The sequence below is a fragment of the Podarcis bocagei genome (genome assembly GCF_964188305.1).
Source record: "Podarcis bocagei genome assembly, chromosome: 4".
Taxonomy (NCBI): Eukaryota; Metazoa; Chordata; class Lepidosauria; order Squamata; family Lacertidae; genus Podarcis; species Podarcis bocagei.
In genome coordinates, this window is record NC_138128.1 from 38,064,478 (window position 1) to 38,081,017 (window position 16,540).

Here is a 16,540-nt window from a genome sequence, read left to right on the forward strand (position 1 = left end):
AACATTTAGTGCACTTTGTTTCAATGTCTGTTTGCTCTGGTCACTGGATAATTACTTGTAAATAACAGGACTGCTGCTGTTACTATAACCCCCAGTTTATAGTGTGACTCTTCAGCACAAAACATGTCTGGAAGCTATGGGTAGTTGCACAATTCTGAACAGATTAAATTTGAATCCAGAGAAACTGGAGTGATCCTAATTAGACCTCCTTGTATCCTTAAGGGAGAAGGTTTGAGGTCAATGGAGTAACAATTATTCCATCAAAACATATACAGAATCTGGGAGCCTTGTTTGATTTTGCCCTGTGTTTTGGTCAGCATGGTCAAGTTCAGAATCTCTTTTAAATGTCTCTCATTGTTGGATAAAAGCAGAAACTATTTCTCTAGTGCCAGCTGAGCCACAACTGATTTGGAGAAATCCCTGATATATTGTCTCTTCTTGCTGATTTGAAGAAGGTCCTCACTGTGTTCCTTCCTCCCTGTTAGTAACTGTGTGCATGTGCTACAGCAGGGAAGTACGTCTCTGTCTTTGGCCAGGCAGACACCTGTCCCTGAAAAGCTTCAGGAGGGCTACTGGCCAGGCAGTATTGGTGTATCTTGCAGCTAGCTGGTGCTTCTCCTAGTGGGGTAGGAGAGCTGAAAATAATGCCAATATATTTCACAACTGGCAACCAGTGTACTCCCTTTGGTTTCAGATAGTACATGGATACACCAGTAAAAAAAAAGCGTGGGGCTTAGTTTGGTCAGAATTGAGTATATACTTCCAGAATTAATTCTAAATACATTACTTCTGGTAAATGAGCCACCATACCTGCATGAGGGCCATGAAAAGTTGTGTCCTGGGTGTTTTGGACTCCTCTATCCATGTACTGGGATGTGGGTGGCGCTGTGGGTTAAACCACAGAGCCTAGGACTTGCCGATCAGAAGGTCGGCGGTTCGAATCCTTGCGACGGGGTGAGCTCCCGTTGTTCGGTCCCTGCTCCTGCCAACCTAGCAGTTCAAAAGCATGTCAAAGTGCAAGTAGATAAATAGGTACCGCTCCGGCGGGAAGGTAAACGGCATTTCCGTGCACTGCTCTGGTTCACCAGAAGTGGCTTAGTCATGCTGGCCACATGACCCGGAAGCTGTATGCCAGCTCCCTCGGCCAATAAAGCGAGATGAGCGCCTCAACCCCAGAGTCGGTCACGACTGGACCTAATGGTCAGGGGTCCCTTTACCTTTTATCCATGTACTATTTGAAACCAAAGGGGCGCATTGGTTGCCAGATGTGATTCCCCCCCCCCCAACTATCCCAACATAGCCTGAGATGGACCACCCTCAGGTTTCTGTAACAAAGAGGTCTCTGGATCATCCCCTTGCTTTGCACTGAGAGGAATACCTGCCAGATTCCTTTGTGAAGTGAGGGCTAGACCATCCCTGGTGAAATATGACTGAGGGAGGATCTTGGTAAGAGAGTAGGCTCTCCACACTGAATAAATTGGTAGTCCTTGGTGTAAATCAAAGCATATTGTGGTGGGTGGCTGTTTGTTCCTGCACAAAACTGGGCAAATATACCTCTAATGTTGCTTACTCTAAACTTTAGAATAACGTTTTCAAACAGTAAGTCATTAAAATGTATATAGGTTATCTGTACTTCCTGTAGGGCTGCAATGTTTAATCAGTTAATTGGTTAGTTGAAAAAAACAACAACTAGAGAAATGCTGTCAAGTAACCAAATACAGTCGTACTTTGAAAGTCAAGCAGCCTAGTTCTCGAACGTTTTGGCTCCTGAACAATAGAAAACTGGAAGTGACTGTTCTGGTTTTTGAACGTTGTTTTGGAAGCCGAACACCTGACAGAACTTCCACAGCTTCTGATTGGCTGCAGGAGAGTTCCTGCAGCCAATCAGAAGCCGTGCTTTGGTTTTTGATTGTTTTGGAAGTTGAGCAGACTTCCGGAATGGATTCCGTTCGACTTCCAAGGTACAACTGTAGTCCTTTTTAAAAATTTTTTAACAGAAATACTTACAAAAGCTGCAGGTGGCAAACATCTTAAAAAGTATTCTCCCTTTCCTTTAAAATAGGTAATTTTTTTTTTAAGATTCCTGCTTTGCTACTCACACATTTCTTATAGAAATGGAAGAAAATATGCTTCTTGCTTTTACCAGAATTCATTACAATTAATCAGTTAATATTTATTTGTAATCAGTTACCGCTCTAACTTTCTGGTTTTCATGTAGTAACAATTCAACAGGGCAGTTGTAAGCTGCATCGTATTACCGTATTTTTCGCTCTATTGGACGCACCGGACCACAGGACGCACCTAGTTTTTAGAGGGGGAAATCAAGGAAAAAAATATTATCCCCCCCCCCAGCCCCAAAGAGCAACGGACAGGCTGCATGCAGCCTGTCCACTTCTCCCAGAGCTTCTTGGGGCTGCGGGGGAAGCCCGGGTTCCCCCCCCCAGCCCGAAAGAGCAAAGAAGCCAAGACAGCGCACGGGATCCATGGCCGCGCAACCTCTCCAGCCAGGAGCTAAACCTCTCCAGTGCAGCTAAAGAAGACAAGGCAGCAAGCGTGATCCATCCCGCTCATTGCCTTGGCTTCTTCTTTAGCCTTGCACAGCATCTTTAGTCTTGCGCAATGGGATGGATTGCGCCCGCTGTCCACCGGGGCTGGACTAGATGACTCCTGGGGTTCCCTTCCAACCCTGCAATTCTATGACCTTGGAAGGTGTTTGGGGTCTCCACCACTGGAGGCTTTTAAGCAGCGGTTGGGGGACCATCTGTCTGGCGTTCTTTAGCTGTGATTCCTACATTGTGAGGGGGCTGGGCTAGATGACCCTTGGGTGGCCCTCCCAACTCTATACAGTCCTACAGTTCTGCGGCAGGAGATCCACAGCCACTTCACACAATGCCCACTCCCAATTTTCATCTGAGAGACATGTCTCTCAGTACCCCCCTACCTGCCACACTTCCCCCACCCCACTTAAGCTGAGGGAATTCCTGCCCAGAGAAACTCCCAGCAATCAAGGAGGAGGAATCCGCTGAAGCCGTGAGCAGCGGAGGATCCATGGTCCCCTTCCTTCTCTCCTCCGTAGTTGCTTTGAAGGAGGAAAGTGGGAGAGGAGCTGCTTACACGAGTGTAAGCTGCTCCCCTCCCACTTTGCTGCTTCAAAGCAATCACGGAGGAGGGAATCCGCTGAAGCCTCCAGCAGGGGAGGATCCATGGTCCCCTTCCTTCCCTCCTCCGTGTTTGCTCTGAAGGAGGAAAGTGGGAGAGGAGCTGCTTACACGAGTGTAAGCTGCTCCCCTCCCACTTTGCTGCTTCAAAGCAATCACGGAGGAGGGAATCCGCTGAAGCCTCCAGCAGGGGAGGATCCATGGTCCCCTTCCTTCCCTCCTCCGTGGTTGCTTTGAAGGAGGAAAGTGGGAGAGGAGCTGCTTACACGAGTGTAAGCTGCTCCCCTCCCACTTTGCTCCTTCAAAGGGAGCCCGGGAGGAGGGAATCTGCTGCAGCCTCCAGCAGCGAAGAGGATCCATGGGTCCCCTCTTTCCTTCCTCCGTGGTTGTTTTGAAGCAGGAAAGTGGGAGAGGAGCTGCTTACACGAGTGTAAACTGCCCCCCTCCCACTTTCCTGCTTCAAAGCAATTACGGAGGAGGAATCCGAAAGTGGGAGAGGAGCTGCTTACACGAGTGTAAGCTGCTCCCCTCCCACTTTGCTGCTTCAAAGGGAGCCCGGGAGGAGGGAATCTGCTGCAGCCTCGAGCAGCGAAGAGGATCCATGGGTCCCCTCTTTCCCTCCTCCGTGGTTGCTTTGAAGCAGGAAAGTGGGAGAGGAGCTGCTTACACGAGTGTAAGCTGCTCCCCTCCCACTTTGCTCCTTCAAAGGGAGCCCGGGAGGAGGGAATCTGCTGCAGCCTCCAGCAGCGAAGAGGATCCATGGGTCCCCTCTTTCCTTCCTCCGTGGTTGTTTTGAAGCAGGAAAGTGGGAGAGGAGCTGCTTACACGAGTGTAAACTGCCCCCCTCCCACTTTCCTGCTTCAAAGCAATTACGGAGGAGGAATCCGAAAGTGGGAGAGGAGCTGCTTACACGAGTGTAAGCTGCTCCCCTCCCACTTTGCTGCTTCAAAGGGAGCCCGGGAGGAGGGAATCTGCTGCAGCCTCCAGCAGCGAAGAGGATCCATGGGTCCCCTCTTTCCCTCCTCCGTGGTTGCTTTGAAGCAGGAAAGTGGGAGAGGAGCTGCTTACACGAGTGTAAGCTGCTCCCCTCCCACTTTGCTCCTTCAAAGGGAGCCCGGGAGGAGGGAATCTGCTGCAGCCTCCAGCAGCGAAGAGGATCCATGGGTCCCCTCTTTCCTTCCTCCGTGGTTGTTTTGAAGCAGGAAAGTGGGAGAGGGGCTGCTTACACGAGTGTAAACTGCCCCCCTCCCACTTTCCTGCTTCAAAGCAATTACGGAGGAGGAATCCGAAAGTGGGAGAGGAGCTGCTTACACGAGTGTAAGCTGCTCCCCTCCCACTTTGCTGCTTCAAAGGGAGCCCGGGAGGAGGGAATCTGCTGCAGCCTCGAGCAGCGAAGAGGATCCATGGGTCCCCTCTTTCCCTCCTCCGTGGTTGCTTTGAAGCAGGAAAGTGGGAGAGGAGCTGCTTACACGAGTGTAAGCTGCTCCCCTCCCACATTGCCGCTTCAAAGGGAGCCCGGGAGGAGGGAATCTGCTTTAAAGGGGCTGCGCGGCTTCTCCTGGCTTTTCTGGGAGGTGGGGGGATTCCCCCACCTCGTAGAAAAGCCTGCAGGAGCCGCGCAGCCTTTAAAGAGGGTGCCGCTCTTGGGGGCTTTTCCCCCAGGAGGGAGAAGGGACTGCTGCAGCCAGTCACTCCCTTCTCCCTCCTAGAGAAAAGCCCGCAAGAGCGCACGAAGCTTGCGTGCGGCTCTTGAGGGCTTTTCCCGCCTGCCTCCCCCCTGCATTCGCTCCATAGGACGCACACACATTTTCCCTTGCTTTTTAGGAGGGAAAAAGTGCGTCCTATGGTGCGAAAAATACGGTAAATCTACTGGAGAGACACTTGAGAGAAAAGGAACCAAAGGAGCTCTTAAGTTGTACATTATTTGCTAAAGAACTGTTATGAGTTTGCATTAAAATAGAAAGAAAGATAATGCTAAGCAAGTATCATCATTCAGTAAATCCTCACCAGTGCCAGTAACAAAGAAATACCTTTCCTGCTGTAAGCCAGAGTGCCTTTTAAGTAGCTCAGAAGAACATCATATCAAGTAACCTTTCATCTTGGCTCTTTGCTGGTTGAGATGGGAGGAGTGGAATGGAATTACTAAAAGGTGTGTAGCCTGGAGGGACAAGCTGCTCCTTTGTTAACAGGAAAACTGAGGCTGCAGTCCTGTTATAAACTCCCATTGAGCTCAGTGGGACTGACTTCAGAGTAGACGTGCCCAGATTGCACTTCAGTTGCACTCTTAACAAATGCTAAGTTGAACACAGAATTCAATTGTATTTTAGTCATGACATTTCTTATTTGGGGACATTTTAAGGCGCTTAAATCTGTCCCGACTCCTCTAGACAGCGAATAAACAAAATCTGATATGTTTATGACAGTGAAGCTTCTGGCATATACGGAATTAGGTGGTGTGGTGGGATGGAATGATCAGTGAACTAAATGGTTTATAGTCCAGCTTCTGTGGAAAGAAGTGAGAATAGATTGGAGTTAAAGCTGCATGTGGGTCAGTCCAAAGAGCAGGGTAGCAGAACTGTGTGGTTAACTAGAAGGACTTGGGCAAAACTATAAATAGGGCCTAAAGTCAGGAGGGATGAAGCAGGAGTTGCAGGCAAGGTGGATTGATTAATGGATTTAAACCAGTGCAGTTTTAAATAAATAAATAAAATAAAATAAAGTCTTACGGTTACTGGAATACTACAGCAAGTGTTTTTCATCTGATGAAGTTGAATTGCCTATGTTTACTAGGTAGAATGTAACTACTCACATTTGCATATCACAGTATGCCAACATCTTCATGGCAGATTTAGAACGTTTCCTGAACTCCTACCCACTCAAACCTCTCTTGTACCTGCGATACATTGACGATATTTTTATCATCTGGACACATGGTCAACAGACCCTGGACACCTTTCACCAGAAATTTAATGATTTTCACCCCACAATCAACCTTACAATGAATCAATCTATGCAAGAAATACATTTTTTGGACACTACTATAAAAATACAGGATGGGCGCATAGACACCACCTTATACCGCAAACCAACTGACCGACAAACATATCTACATGCCTCTAGCTACCATCCCAAACATACCAAACAGTCCATTGTATATAGCCAGGCACTACGTTACAGCCGCATCTGTTCCAATTCTACAGACAGAGACTCTCACCTAAGAGATCTACAGCAAACCTTCTCAGAACTAAAATACCCAGCAGATGAAGTTAGACAACAGATCAACAGAGCCAGACTGATACCCAGAGAGAACTTGCTGCAAGACAGACCCAAAAAAGAAAATAACAGAACACCTCTAGTCATCACATACAGCTCCCAAGTTAAAACAGTACATGTGACTAGGCTCCACAGGAAAGTATTAATCAATAAAAGACTTGGCCAAGAATTTATTTCATCTGACAAAGTTAAAAAAAGAGGCGTTGTAATTTATGCAAAGGAGAACCTGTCACCAAAATTTCTATTTAAAGATGATCATGGAAGAACTCTCGCAATTGAAATTCAAACACAAGGAGAGAAGATTTTGATATTAGGAATTTATGCGCCAAATGATGGAAAATCAGAATTCTACAAGAAGCTGCACGAGACAATGATGGACTATCTGGATTATTCTAACATTATTGTGATGGGAGATATGAATGGGGTGGTGTCAACAAATATGGACAAATCCCAAAATCAAAACTTAACAACAGACGGCAGACTTCCTAAAACCTTTTTTGAAATGACAGACAATATGGACTTGATTGACATTTGGAGGACAAGGAACCCCTTGGGTAAAGAAGGAACCTTCTTTTCTGAGGCCCATCTGTCATGGACACGAATCGACCAAATTTGGATATCTAGAGGGATGGCACCGAAAACAAGAAAAGTGGAAATCTGCCCAAAAACCTGCTCCGACCATAACGCCTTGAAAATGGAATTGAGACTTATCCCAACCGGATCCTTCAGATGGAGAATGAATGACACCTTGTTGAGAGATCAAGAGATTGTTAAGAAGGCCCAAAAAACCCTAAAGGACTATTTTGAAATAAATTTGAACACTACGGTGGAGAAAAGAACAATCTGGGACGCAAGTAAAGCTGTAATGAGAGGGTTTCTGATACAACAGAATACAATAAAGAGAAAATTTTGGAATGGAAAAAAGGAAAAAATTCTAGAGAAAATAAGTGAAGGAGAGAAAAAGCTGAGAACCAAACCAAAGTCAAAAGAGGTGCTAAGAGAGATCAAATTCCATCAAGCACAATATTCGAAATTGATCAATCAAGAGATTGAATGGAAAATTAAACAAATGAAGCAGAGATCGTTTGAATCAGCAAACAAATGTGGAAAGTTGCTAGCTTGGCAGTTGAAAAAAAGACAAAAGTTAAACACGGTTACAAACTTGGAGATTCAAGGAAAAATAGTTCAGAAACCAGAAGAAATAAGAAAGTGCTTCCACAGATACTTCAAAGAGCTTTATGCACAGGGGCCTCAGAAAGAATCGGAAATAGACCAATTTTTGAGGACAAATGGACTATCCAAAATAAGTCAAGACAAAAGATCAATTCTCAACAGCAAAATAACTCAACAGGAAATTGAAGGTGCCATTCAAAATATGCAACTTGGCAAATCTCCAGGCCCGGATGGACTCACCTCCAAATATTATAAGACTTTGAGGGACTTCTTGATACAACCGTTGTTGGAGGTCTGTAACCAGATTATGGAGGGGAGGAGGGCACCGGAAACGTGGAAAGAAGCATTCATCACATTGATACCCAAATCAGAAAGGGAAAAGACCCAGCTTAAGAATTACCGTCCCATCTCACTCCTGAATGTGGATTACAAAATATTTGCAGACATTTTAGCGAATAGACTTAAAAATGTATTAAATGAAGTAATCCACAAGGACCAAGCAGGCTTTCTCCCTGGTAGACACATGTCTGACAACACTAGGAACATTATTGATATATTGGAGCTGTTGCGAATTAGAAACACAAGGGCAGCCTTAATCTTCATTGATGCGGAGAAAGCATTTGACAACATTTCTTGGATGTTTATGAAGAAAAACTTGAAAGGGATGGGAGTGGGACGGGGGTTTGAAAATGGACTAGAAGCAATTTATTCAGAGCAAAAAGCTAAGCTGATAGTGAACAATGTGGTATCGGAGGAACTCCAAATTGAAAAAGGGACACGACAGGGGTGCCCTCTATCCCCTCTGTTATTTATTTCTGTTCTGGAGGTATTGCTGAATATGATCAGGGAGGACCAGTTGGTGCAAGGTATAGTGGTCGGAGCGAAACAATACAAACTGAAAGCTTTCGCAGATGACTTAGTCTTGACAGTACAGGAGCCAGAATCTAGTACAAAAAGAGTTCTGGAACTTATCTTGGAGTTTGGTCGGGTGGCGGGATTTAAGCTAAACAAACAAAAAACTAAGGTTTTGGTCAAAAATCTGACACCTACAGAGATAGAGGGGTACCAGAAAGAGACAGAGCTAAGTGTGGTTAAAAAAGTGAAATACCTGGGGGTATCCTTGTCCACTAAAAATTTAAACCTTTTCAAAGATAATTATGAAAAATGTTGGTTGGAAATTAAAAAAGACTTGGATATTTGGTCAAGATTGAAACTTACCTTGTCAGGCCGAATCGCAGCTATAAAGATGTGTGTTTTGCCAAAAATGTTATTCTTATTTCAAACCCTTCAGGTCGTGGACAGAATGGAATGTTTTGGAAAATGGCAGAAGGATATCTCTAAGTTTGTCTGGCAGGGCAAAAAGCCCCGAATAAAATTTAAAATACTAACTGACTCAAAAGAAAGAGGGGGGTTTGCCCTGCCGGATTTTAAGGTTGTACTACGAAGCTGCAGCCTTCTGCTGGTTGAAGGATTGGTTTCTGTTGGAAAACACCTATGTCCTAGATCTGGAAGGGTTTGATAATGTGTATGGTTGGCATGCATACTTGTGGTATGACAAGGCGAAGGTTCACAAACTGTTTAAAAACCATATTGTCAGAAAATCAATTTTTGCCGTCTGGATGAAGTACAAGGACTTATTAGAAAGTAAGACCCCGAGGTGGTTATCACCAGTGGAAGCCAAGATTTCTAAAAAAAGGCCCAATATGGAGGCCTACTGGCCAAAATATTGGGAATTGATTGAAAGAGTTGGAGATAATTGGAAGCTCCAAAGCCAGGACAAACTAAAAAGTAAGGTGCGAGATTGGTTACATTATGCTCAAATTCAAGAGGTATTTAAAATGGATAAAAAAGTGGGTTTTCAGTTGGAGAAATCGAAACTGGAGACGGAGTTACTAGAACCAAAGACTAAGGTACTTTCGAGGATGTATGACTTGCTGCTTAAATGGAACACACAGGATGAGACAGTTAAATCTGCTATGATAAAATGGGCACAGGATGTAGGACACAACATTATGTCTGAGGACTGGGAAAGGTTATGGAACACCGGTATGAAATTCACGGCATGTAGTGCCTTGAAAGAGAACATTATGAAAATGGTATACCGGTGGTACATGACCCCAGTCAAGTTGGCTAAAATATATCATCTTTCTGATAATAAGTGTTGGAAATGCAAGGAGGCAGAAGGGACATTCTTTCACCTCTGGTGGACCTGCCCGAAAGTAAAGGCCTTTTGGGAAATGATACATAATGAGCTGAAAAAGGTATTCAAATATACCTTTTCTAAGAAACCAGAGGCCTTTCTTCTGGGCATGGTGGACCGGAAGGTGCCAAAGAAGGATAGAACCTTGTTTATGTATGCAACCACAGCAGCAAGGAACCTTATTGCAAAGTTCTGGAAGACACCAGATTTACCCACACTGGAGGACTGGCAGACGCAGCTGATGGACTACATGGAGTTGGCAGAAATGACTGGCAGAATCCGAGATCTGAGCGAAGAAACAATGGAGGAAGACTGGAAAAAATTTAAGGACTATTTGCAAAAATACTATAAGTTGTTTGAATGTTAAGATTGTGCACGATTAAGAAACGTCACGCTTCTGCAATTTATCTAAGTAAATGATAAAGTAAGTAATGATGAAAAAACGAGACAAATTAGAAACAAAATATTATGTTTATTAAAAGTCTTGAAAACAAATTACAAACTTTCGAAATTGGTAACATAATAAACTCAAAGGTACAATAAGATGTGAAACAAGATAATAAATTGCTGAACTGGTTAGAATAATGAAAGCAATGTTGAGAGGATGTGAGGAGGTCTAAAAGAAAGTGAATTTGATGATATTTAACTTTTGTCTTCTTTTTTCTATTTTTCTTCATATATATAAAAAAAATGTTTCTTGTATGTTGCTATGTAAATTAATCTGTTAACCTATGGAAAGAAACGCAATAAAAAAATTTTATATATAAAAAAAAAAAACAGTACAACGCATCATCAGAGATCTACAACCTCTCCTGGACAATGACAGTTCTCTTTCTCAAGCTCTGGGAGGAAGACCTTTCATTGCCTACAGACAGCCACCCAATCTTAAACAACTCCTAACCCACAATAATACTACAACCAGACTTAACACAGACACTGGCACCAGAGCCTGCAATAAACCCAGATGCCAACTTTGCTGCCACATACACCCGGACAACACCATTACTGGCCCCAACAACATCACACATACCATCTCGGGACTATTTAATTGCTCATCGTCTAACATTGTGTATGCCATCAAATGCCAACAGTGTCCTTCAGCTCTCTATATTGGACAAACAGGCCAAACCTTACGCCAAAGAATAAACGGACATAAATCTGACATCAAGAATCACAAAACAGAGAAACCAGTAGGAGAACACTTCAATCTCCCAGGACATTCTATACAAGATCTCAAAGTAGCTGTTTTACTACAAAGGAATTTCAGAAATAGACTGGAAAGAGAAGCTGCTGAATTACAACTCATTACCAAACTTAAAACCATGGAAAGACCTGGGCTGAACAAAGACATTGGATTCTTATCTCACTATACGTGACTAAACCATTTCTCACCTTCCCACCCCTTGCCTTTTCCTGTAAGACCTATTACAGTCGTTAAGAGTCGTCAACAGGCTCTCTCAGCTATCTGCCTACCTCCCATTCCCACCACCCTTCTGAGTAACACCCCTCCCCACCTTCTCACTATATAGAAGGATCTGGCAACTTCTGTTTCAGTGTATCTGAAGAAGTGTGCATGCACACGAAAGCTCATACCAAGAACTAACTTAGTTGGTCTTTAAGGTGCTACTGGAAGGAATTTTTTTATTTTGACTATGGCAGACCAACACGGCTACCTATCTACTACTCACATTTGAGAAATGATCAGATTCGTTCTTCATTTACATAGAAACGTTCCTTTAATCCAATGGCCTGGTTCATGCTTCACATTAAACCATAGTTAAAATAAGCTGTGGTTTAATGTGAGTGAACAAAACGCTGGTGCACACTGCAGAATAATAGGCAATTAGCTTAATCCCCGTTTCTGTTGTGCTGCTGAGAAATGTCATTCGGATTCAGGCTCATGGTTGGCTTTTCTCCAGACAAACCAGAACAGAAGCCAATGTTTGGTCTTTGGTTTAAAGTTTGTAGTTTGGAGGAAACAAATTGCAAACCTGAGTCGCATGATTCAATAAGCCAGACCATAGCTTGTTTTCCAGGAGTGTAACAGGAAGAGGGGAGGAGCAGAAAAATCATTCACATTGATTTGAACTTGCCTGGTAACTATTTGGTTGCAGGAATTAAGTCACCTTCCTAATCAAAATAGTCTTGTTTGATGAGTAGTAATTATTTGTGCACCTGTGACTTCCATTAGGCAGTTTAATGAAATAATGAGCCCCACGACAGCAACGGAGATTGTATTTGATACAAACATTTTAGAATAGTGACCCAAATGCTGGAAACAGCTTTCAAATTACCTGCTTGAAACAATTAAACATATATACACATTTATTTTGCATCCAGCCTGATGTTCATTTAGCAAGATAATTTTTTTTAAAAAACACACACACAAAAGAATAAGATTTCATGGGCTATGTTAATTGGGTGACAGAGCACCTTTCCTTGTTGGAGGGGTCATGTTACATCCACCCAAAACAAAGCACTGGAAAACCACCATCAAGCAAATATAAAGAGACTTAATTGCAAGCCATTTCCTAGGCTCTTTTCAGTTCTGTTTGCTTCACAGAATCTACTGCCTTATTACCTTTTTGCTGCAGAATGATCAAAGTTGTGTGTTTCTACTCACTGCTGTTTTGCAGAATTATGGGAGGATTGCAGGTATGAAGTGCCTCAGTGAGAAACACCTCTATTGCCAAAAAGTGTGGTACCCAAATTTTGTATCGCGTCAATAATCTCTTTGGGAGGTTACAACATACAGAATAAAATCTAGATTCTGTTCAGTGTGTGTGTGTGTTGTCTGATGCGTCTTTAAAGTTGATGCTTTTGTGGTGCTGGAAGAACTCAAAGGCATTTTCTTCTCTTTCTGTGGTTTTGTGGGCAGTGATGTTAGTATGAAAATGGCATTCTATATTAAGGTGCCACCAGGAAAATAATGTTAAAATTTCAGAAGTGTAGGTGGAAGGGCTGGTGAGTCAAGATGAAAGGGAAGAAAACCAGCTTCAGGCGTATACTTTACTCAGTTGGCAGCAAAAGGCATAGAAATTTAAGCACAAAACGGATTTGACAATAGTAGATGTGAGGGCATGTGACAGAGGCAGAAGGACTTGAACAGTCAACATTTTCCAAACAAGCAGCAAGCTAGCAGAATTGGTAAAAGATCAAGGTGATGTCTTGCTTCAGTGTCCCACCCCCAAAACACTGTGACTGGAGAACCCTGGTAAAATAAGTACAGTATCTTTGATTAGAAACTAGAACAGTTAGTCACAGAGATCTCTCGCCCACCCCTATCCTGCTCTGCCCAAATATTTTTCTTACGTGCAAACTTGGGTACAAATGTTTCACTTTTTGCAGGTGTACTATCTGCAGTGCTTTTTTCGATGCCTGAATTTCCAAGATGCCCCAGATTCCTTCAGAGGTCCCTGATTTGGTTTAAGATGCCTCAGGAAGATACTACTTGCCTGAATCTGTCTGAAACACCATGCTTCTGTTCAGGATTCATTTGAATCTGTTGCACATTTCTAATAAGATCTCTTTCCCCTATAGAGAATATTCACAATGTGTTCAAGACTTGGAATTCAAGAAGAGTAAACAAGGTGTAACATGCTTTTGCTATCTCTACTGACTCTGTGTTTTATTTAATTGCAGTGCATTGACTAGCCATTAAGTATCATGTCTGACAACGGAGAACTCGAAGATAAGCCACCAGCTCCACCTGTTCGGATGAGCAGCACTATCTTCAGTTCAGGAGGGAAAGATCCATTATCTGCTAATCATAGCTTGAAACCCCTGCCCTCTGTTCCAGAAGAGAAAAAGCCTAGGAACAAAATCATCTCTATTTTCTCTGGCACTGAAAAAGGTAAGATGCTGCATTGTGTGGGTTCAAGACATTCTTCCCTTTGCAACTCCATTGTGCCATATGCATACTTTTAGCTAGGAAACACATGACTTATAGAACAGTGCAACATGGATCTCATTTCGGTGATTGCACTGGCACGCAAAAAAGTAGCAACCAGCTTCACTGTTACTCAGCTGAGCAAATGCTGCAGGACTCCTTGGGTTTGTGTTCTCTTTCTGTCGGTCCCTCTCCCTAGGAATGGGGAAAACAATCTGGTTGAGTACATGCAGGTTTTCTCTCTGTCCCTCTTCCTGCTAGGAAAAGATTGGCCAAAAGCAGGCCATTCCAGCCAGGGTAGATCCAAATAGAGTCCTGTGACAGAGGTCTACCTGGAGGCAGCACATTGGAGCTATGTTTTCTCTTGCTCTTCCTTCTCTGGGAGGCAGAGAGAAACAGACTGGTATGTAGCCTATGAAATGGAGAATCACCCTCCTTTTTACGAGGGAATGGGAAGAGAAGCAGCCTGTAGAATTACAACCAACTGAACATACCGTACACTCTTGTCTAGTTGGCTGGAGGCAATCCTCCCTGGATTCATCTTTATTAAAACAAATTTAATACCTGAAGTCAGACTATAGGCCCATCTAGCGCAGTATTTCCTACTGTCACTGACAGCTGCAGTCCTAATCCCACTCGTCTAGGAGCAAGCCCTGTTGAATTTAACAGGACTCACCTCTGAGTAGACATGGTTAGGATTGTCCTGTAAATTTCACTAAGCCCACTTTTGACTAAAATTAGTAGAGCTGTGTTACAGACTTGCGCAGCTTTAATGTTCTGAAAGTTTGGAGGATTTGAGAAAATTAGGCAAATGTTTTGGAGAAAATGGCCGGGGGAAATGAAAATGCTTACATCTTAATCTTCGTTATAGTCTTTAACTGCCCACCTAATTGTAAGCTTAGACTTGAGGTGAAAAATATAGGTTGCAAATGTACTTAGCTCACACAAGTACAATGTTATAGAGCCAACATGCAGAAACTAGTTTCAAATGGTCACTTTCCAGTTTGAATTGCAAACACAAAGATGCAGAAAAATCTAGGCAAAATGCCTTCACCCTACCAAGCAAGAAATGCAGACCCAAAAAAGCAGGCAGCCCCCTCCTGCAAACAACCAAATTCCCTCAATTAAAATAAAAAATTGAGAGAGGCTGGGGGGCTTAGTGAGTGCCAGGATGGGTGTTTGAGTTTCCTTCTACGTGATTTAGCTGAAATTTGTTACATGTCTGTTTCAAGACACCCTGGTTACTAGAATCATGGGGCATATTTGTGCACCTAATAGTTATGTTTAAAGAATATTTGCTGGCTAGGTTTACTAAATTTTAAAAGAGCTGTTTTACAGCTGTTTTCCTAGGCTGACTATTCTGTTGTTCTTGTAGGGAGTAGGAAAAAGGAAAAAGAAAGGCCTGAAATCTCTCCCCCATCAGACTTTGAACATACCATTCATGTTGGCTTTGATGCAGTTACAGGAGAATTCACTGTAAGTATGCCAAGATTCTCTCTGTTCAGTGTGTACTAACTTATGGTTGATAAGAAATAGAATATTAAGAAATAGAATATTTTCTTTTTAAGCACTGTTGTTACCAGTGTATTTCATCACTGAAAAACATTCTCAATGCATATTTCTCCTGTTGCACCAATAGGAAAGCTGTAGAAAACCGAAATAATGAAATGGGGTAAATTTAACTTAAAATAGATGTTATATTGCAAAATACTGTTTCTCATTATAACAACAAACTGGTCAGCTTTATGAAATTTTGGTTATGCTGACTTGTTGCATTGTATTGTCTGTAGGATCTTGAAATAGTGATTTTGTCCTGTGTCCATTTGAATTATTTATTCTGGATTTTATACTTTAGATGTAATTTTGTATTCTTTTCCTAGGGAATGCCAGAGCAGTGGGCTCGGCTGCTACAGACGTCAAATATCACCAAGCTAGAACAGAAGAAGAATCCTCAGGCTGTCCTAGATGTGCTGAAGTTCTATGATTCTAAAGACACAGCAAGGCAGAAATATTTGAGTTTTTCTGCTACAGGTAATCTTTAGAATACTGTGGGAAAATTCAGGGGGAACCTCAGATTGTTCTTGAGAAGCGTTAAAGAATTTGCTTCTAAAATGAAGAAGCAGTCTGCAGTGAAACTCTTCAATGTATAGTTCTTTGGAGAAATGGCAGTGTGGGGCACCAGCTTTCAGTAAGCCAAAATTCTAATGATGGATAAGATCCATTACTGCCCCTTTAGTTTAAATAGTTAAAAGAAGTTTATTTAAAGTACTTGATCATGAAAGAATAAATAATATCCATTCATTTTCTTAAACATTTTTGAGTCTACGATCCCTATCTTTGTATTCTTACGTTTTTTGTTTTTTTGTAGAAAGTTAAACTGAGTTATACACAATTGATTCCCAAAGGATGGAGGTTTAGAAGAAGGGCTGTAAAAAACTTGCAGGAATCATTGTATATATTGATACGTTGTCATTAATAGTAGGGTGGGGAATTGTAGTGAGCCCTTGTACAAAATTGAGGGGGAAGGGTCTTGAAATTCTAAAGCTCATTAACTAAGCTTTCAGGCAGACATAGTTGGATACAACCCTAAGTCATTCTCAAAGTTAACCCATAAAAATCAGTGCAGCTAGTCAAGTTTACGCATTTCACTCTGCTCTGAGTGTGTTGAGTTGGATAGAACCCATATGCTACTTGATACTTTCAGGTATTCTCTGTATTTGATGAGGACAGATTTTCAGAATAGTTATAATATTCTCACATTACTAATGAATTTGATACCACACAGTTTTAACATAGGCTCACAAAAGTACTGTGAACTAACATCAAATGTGAACATGTAAATAATAA

At 42.6% G+C, this 16,540-nt stretch overlaps 1 protein-coding gene across 3 annotated transcripts in view; it reads left to right on the top strand.

Annotated features, from left to right (window-relative positions):
* PAK2 (p21 (RAC1) activated kinase 2) overlaps positions 1-16,540 on the top strand; it is a 49,390-nt gene that overhangs the window by 17,554 nt on the left and 15,296 nt on the right. For all 3 annotated transcript variants that reach the window (XM_081192664.1, XM_081192666.1, XM_081192665.1), the window contains exons 2-4: positions 13,447-13,657; positions 15,069-15,169; positions 15,574-15,724. In XM_081192664.1, coding sequence (XP_081048790.1) covers positions 13,471-13,657; positions 15,069-15,169; positions 15,574-15,724 — 439 coding nt within the window. In that variant the 5' untranslated portion in view covers positions 13,447-13,470. The remainder of the gene's footprint in view (positions 1-13,446; positions 13,658-15,068; positions 15,170-15,573; positions 15,725-16,540) is intronic.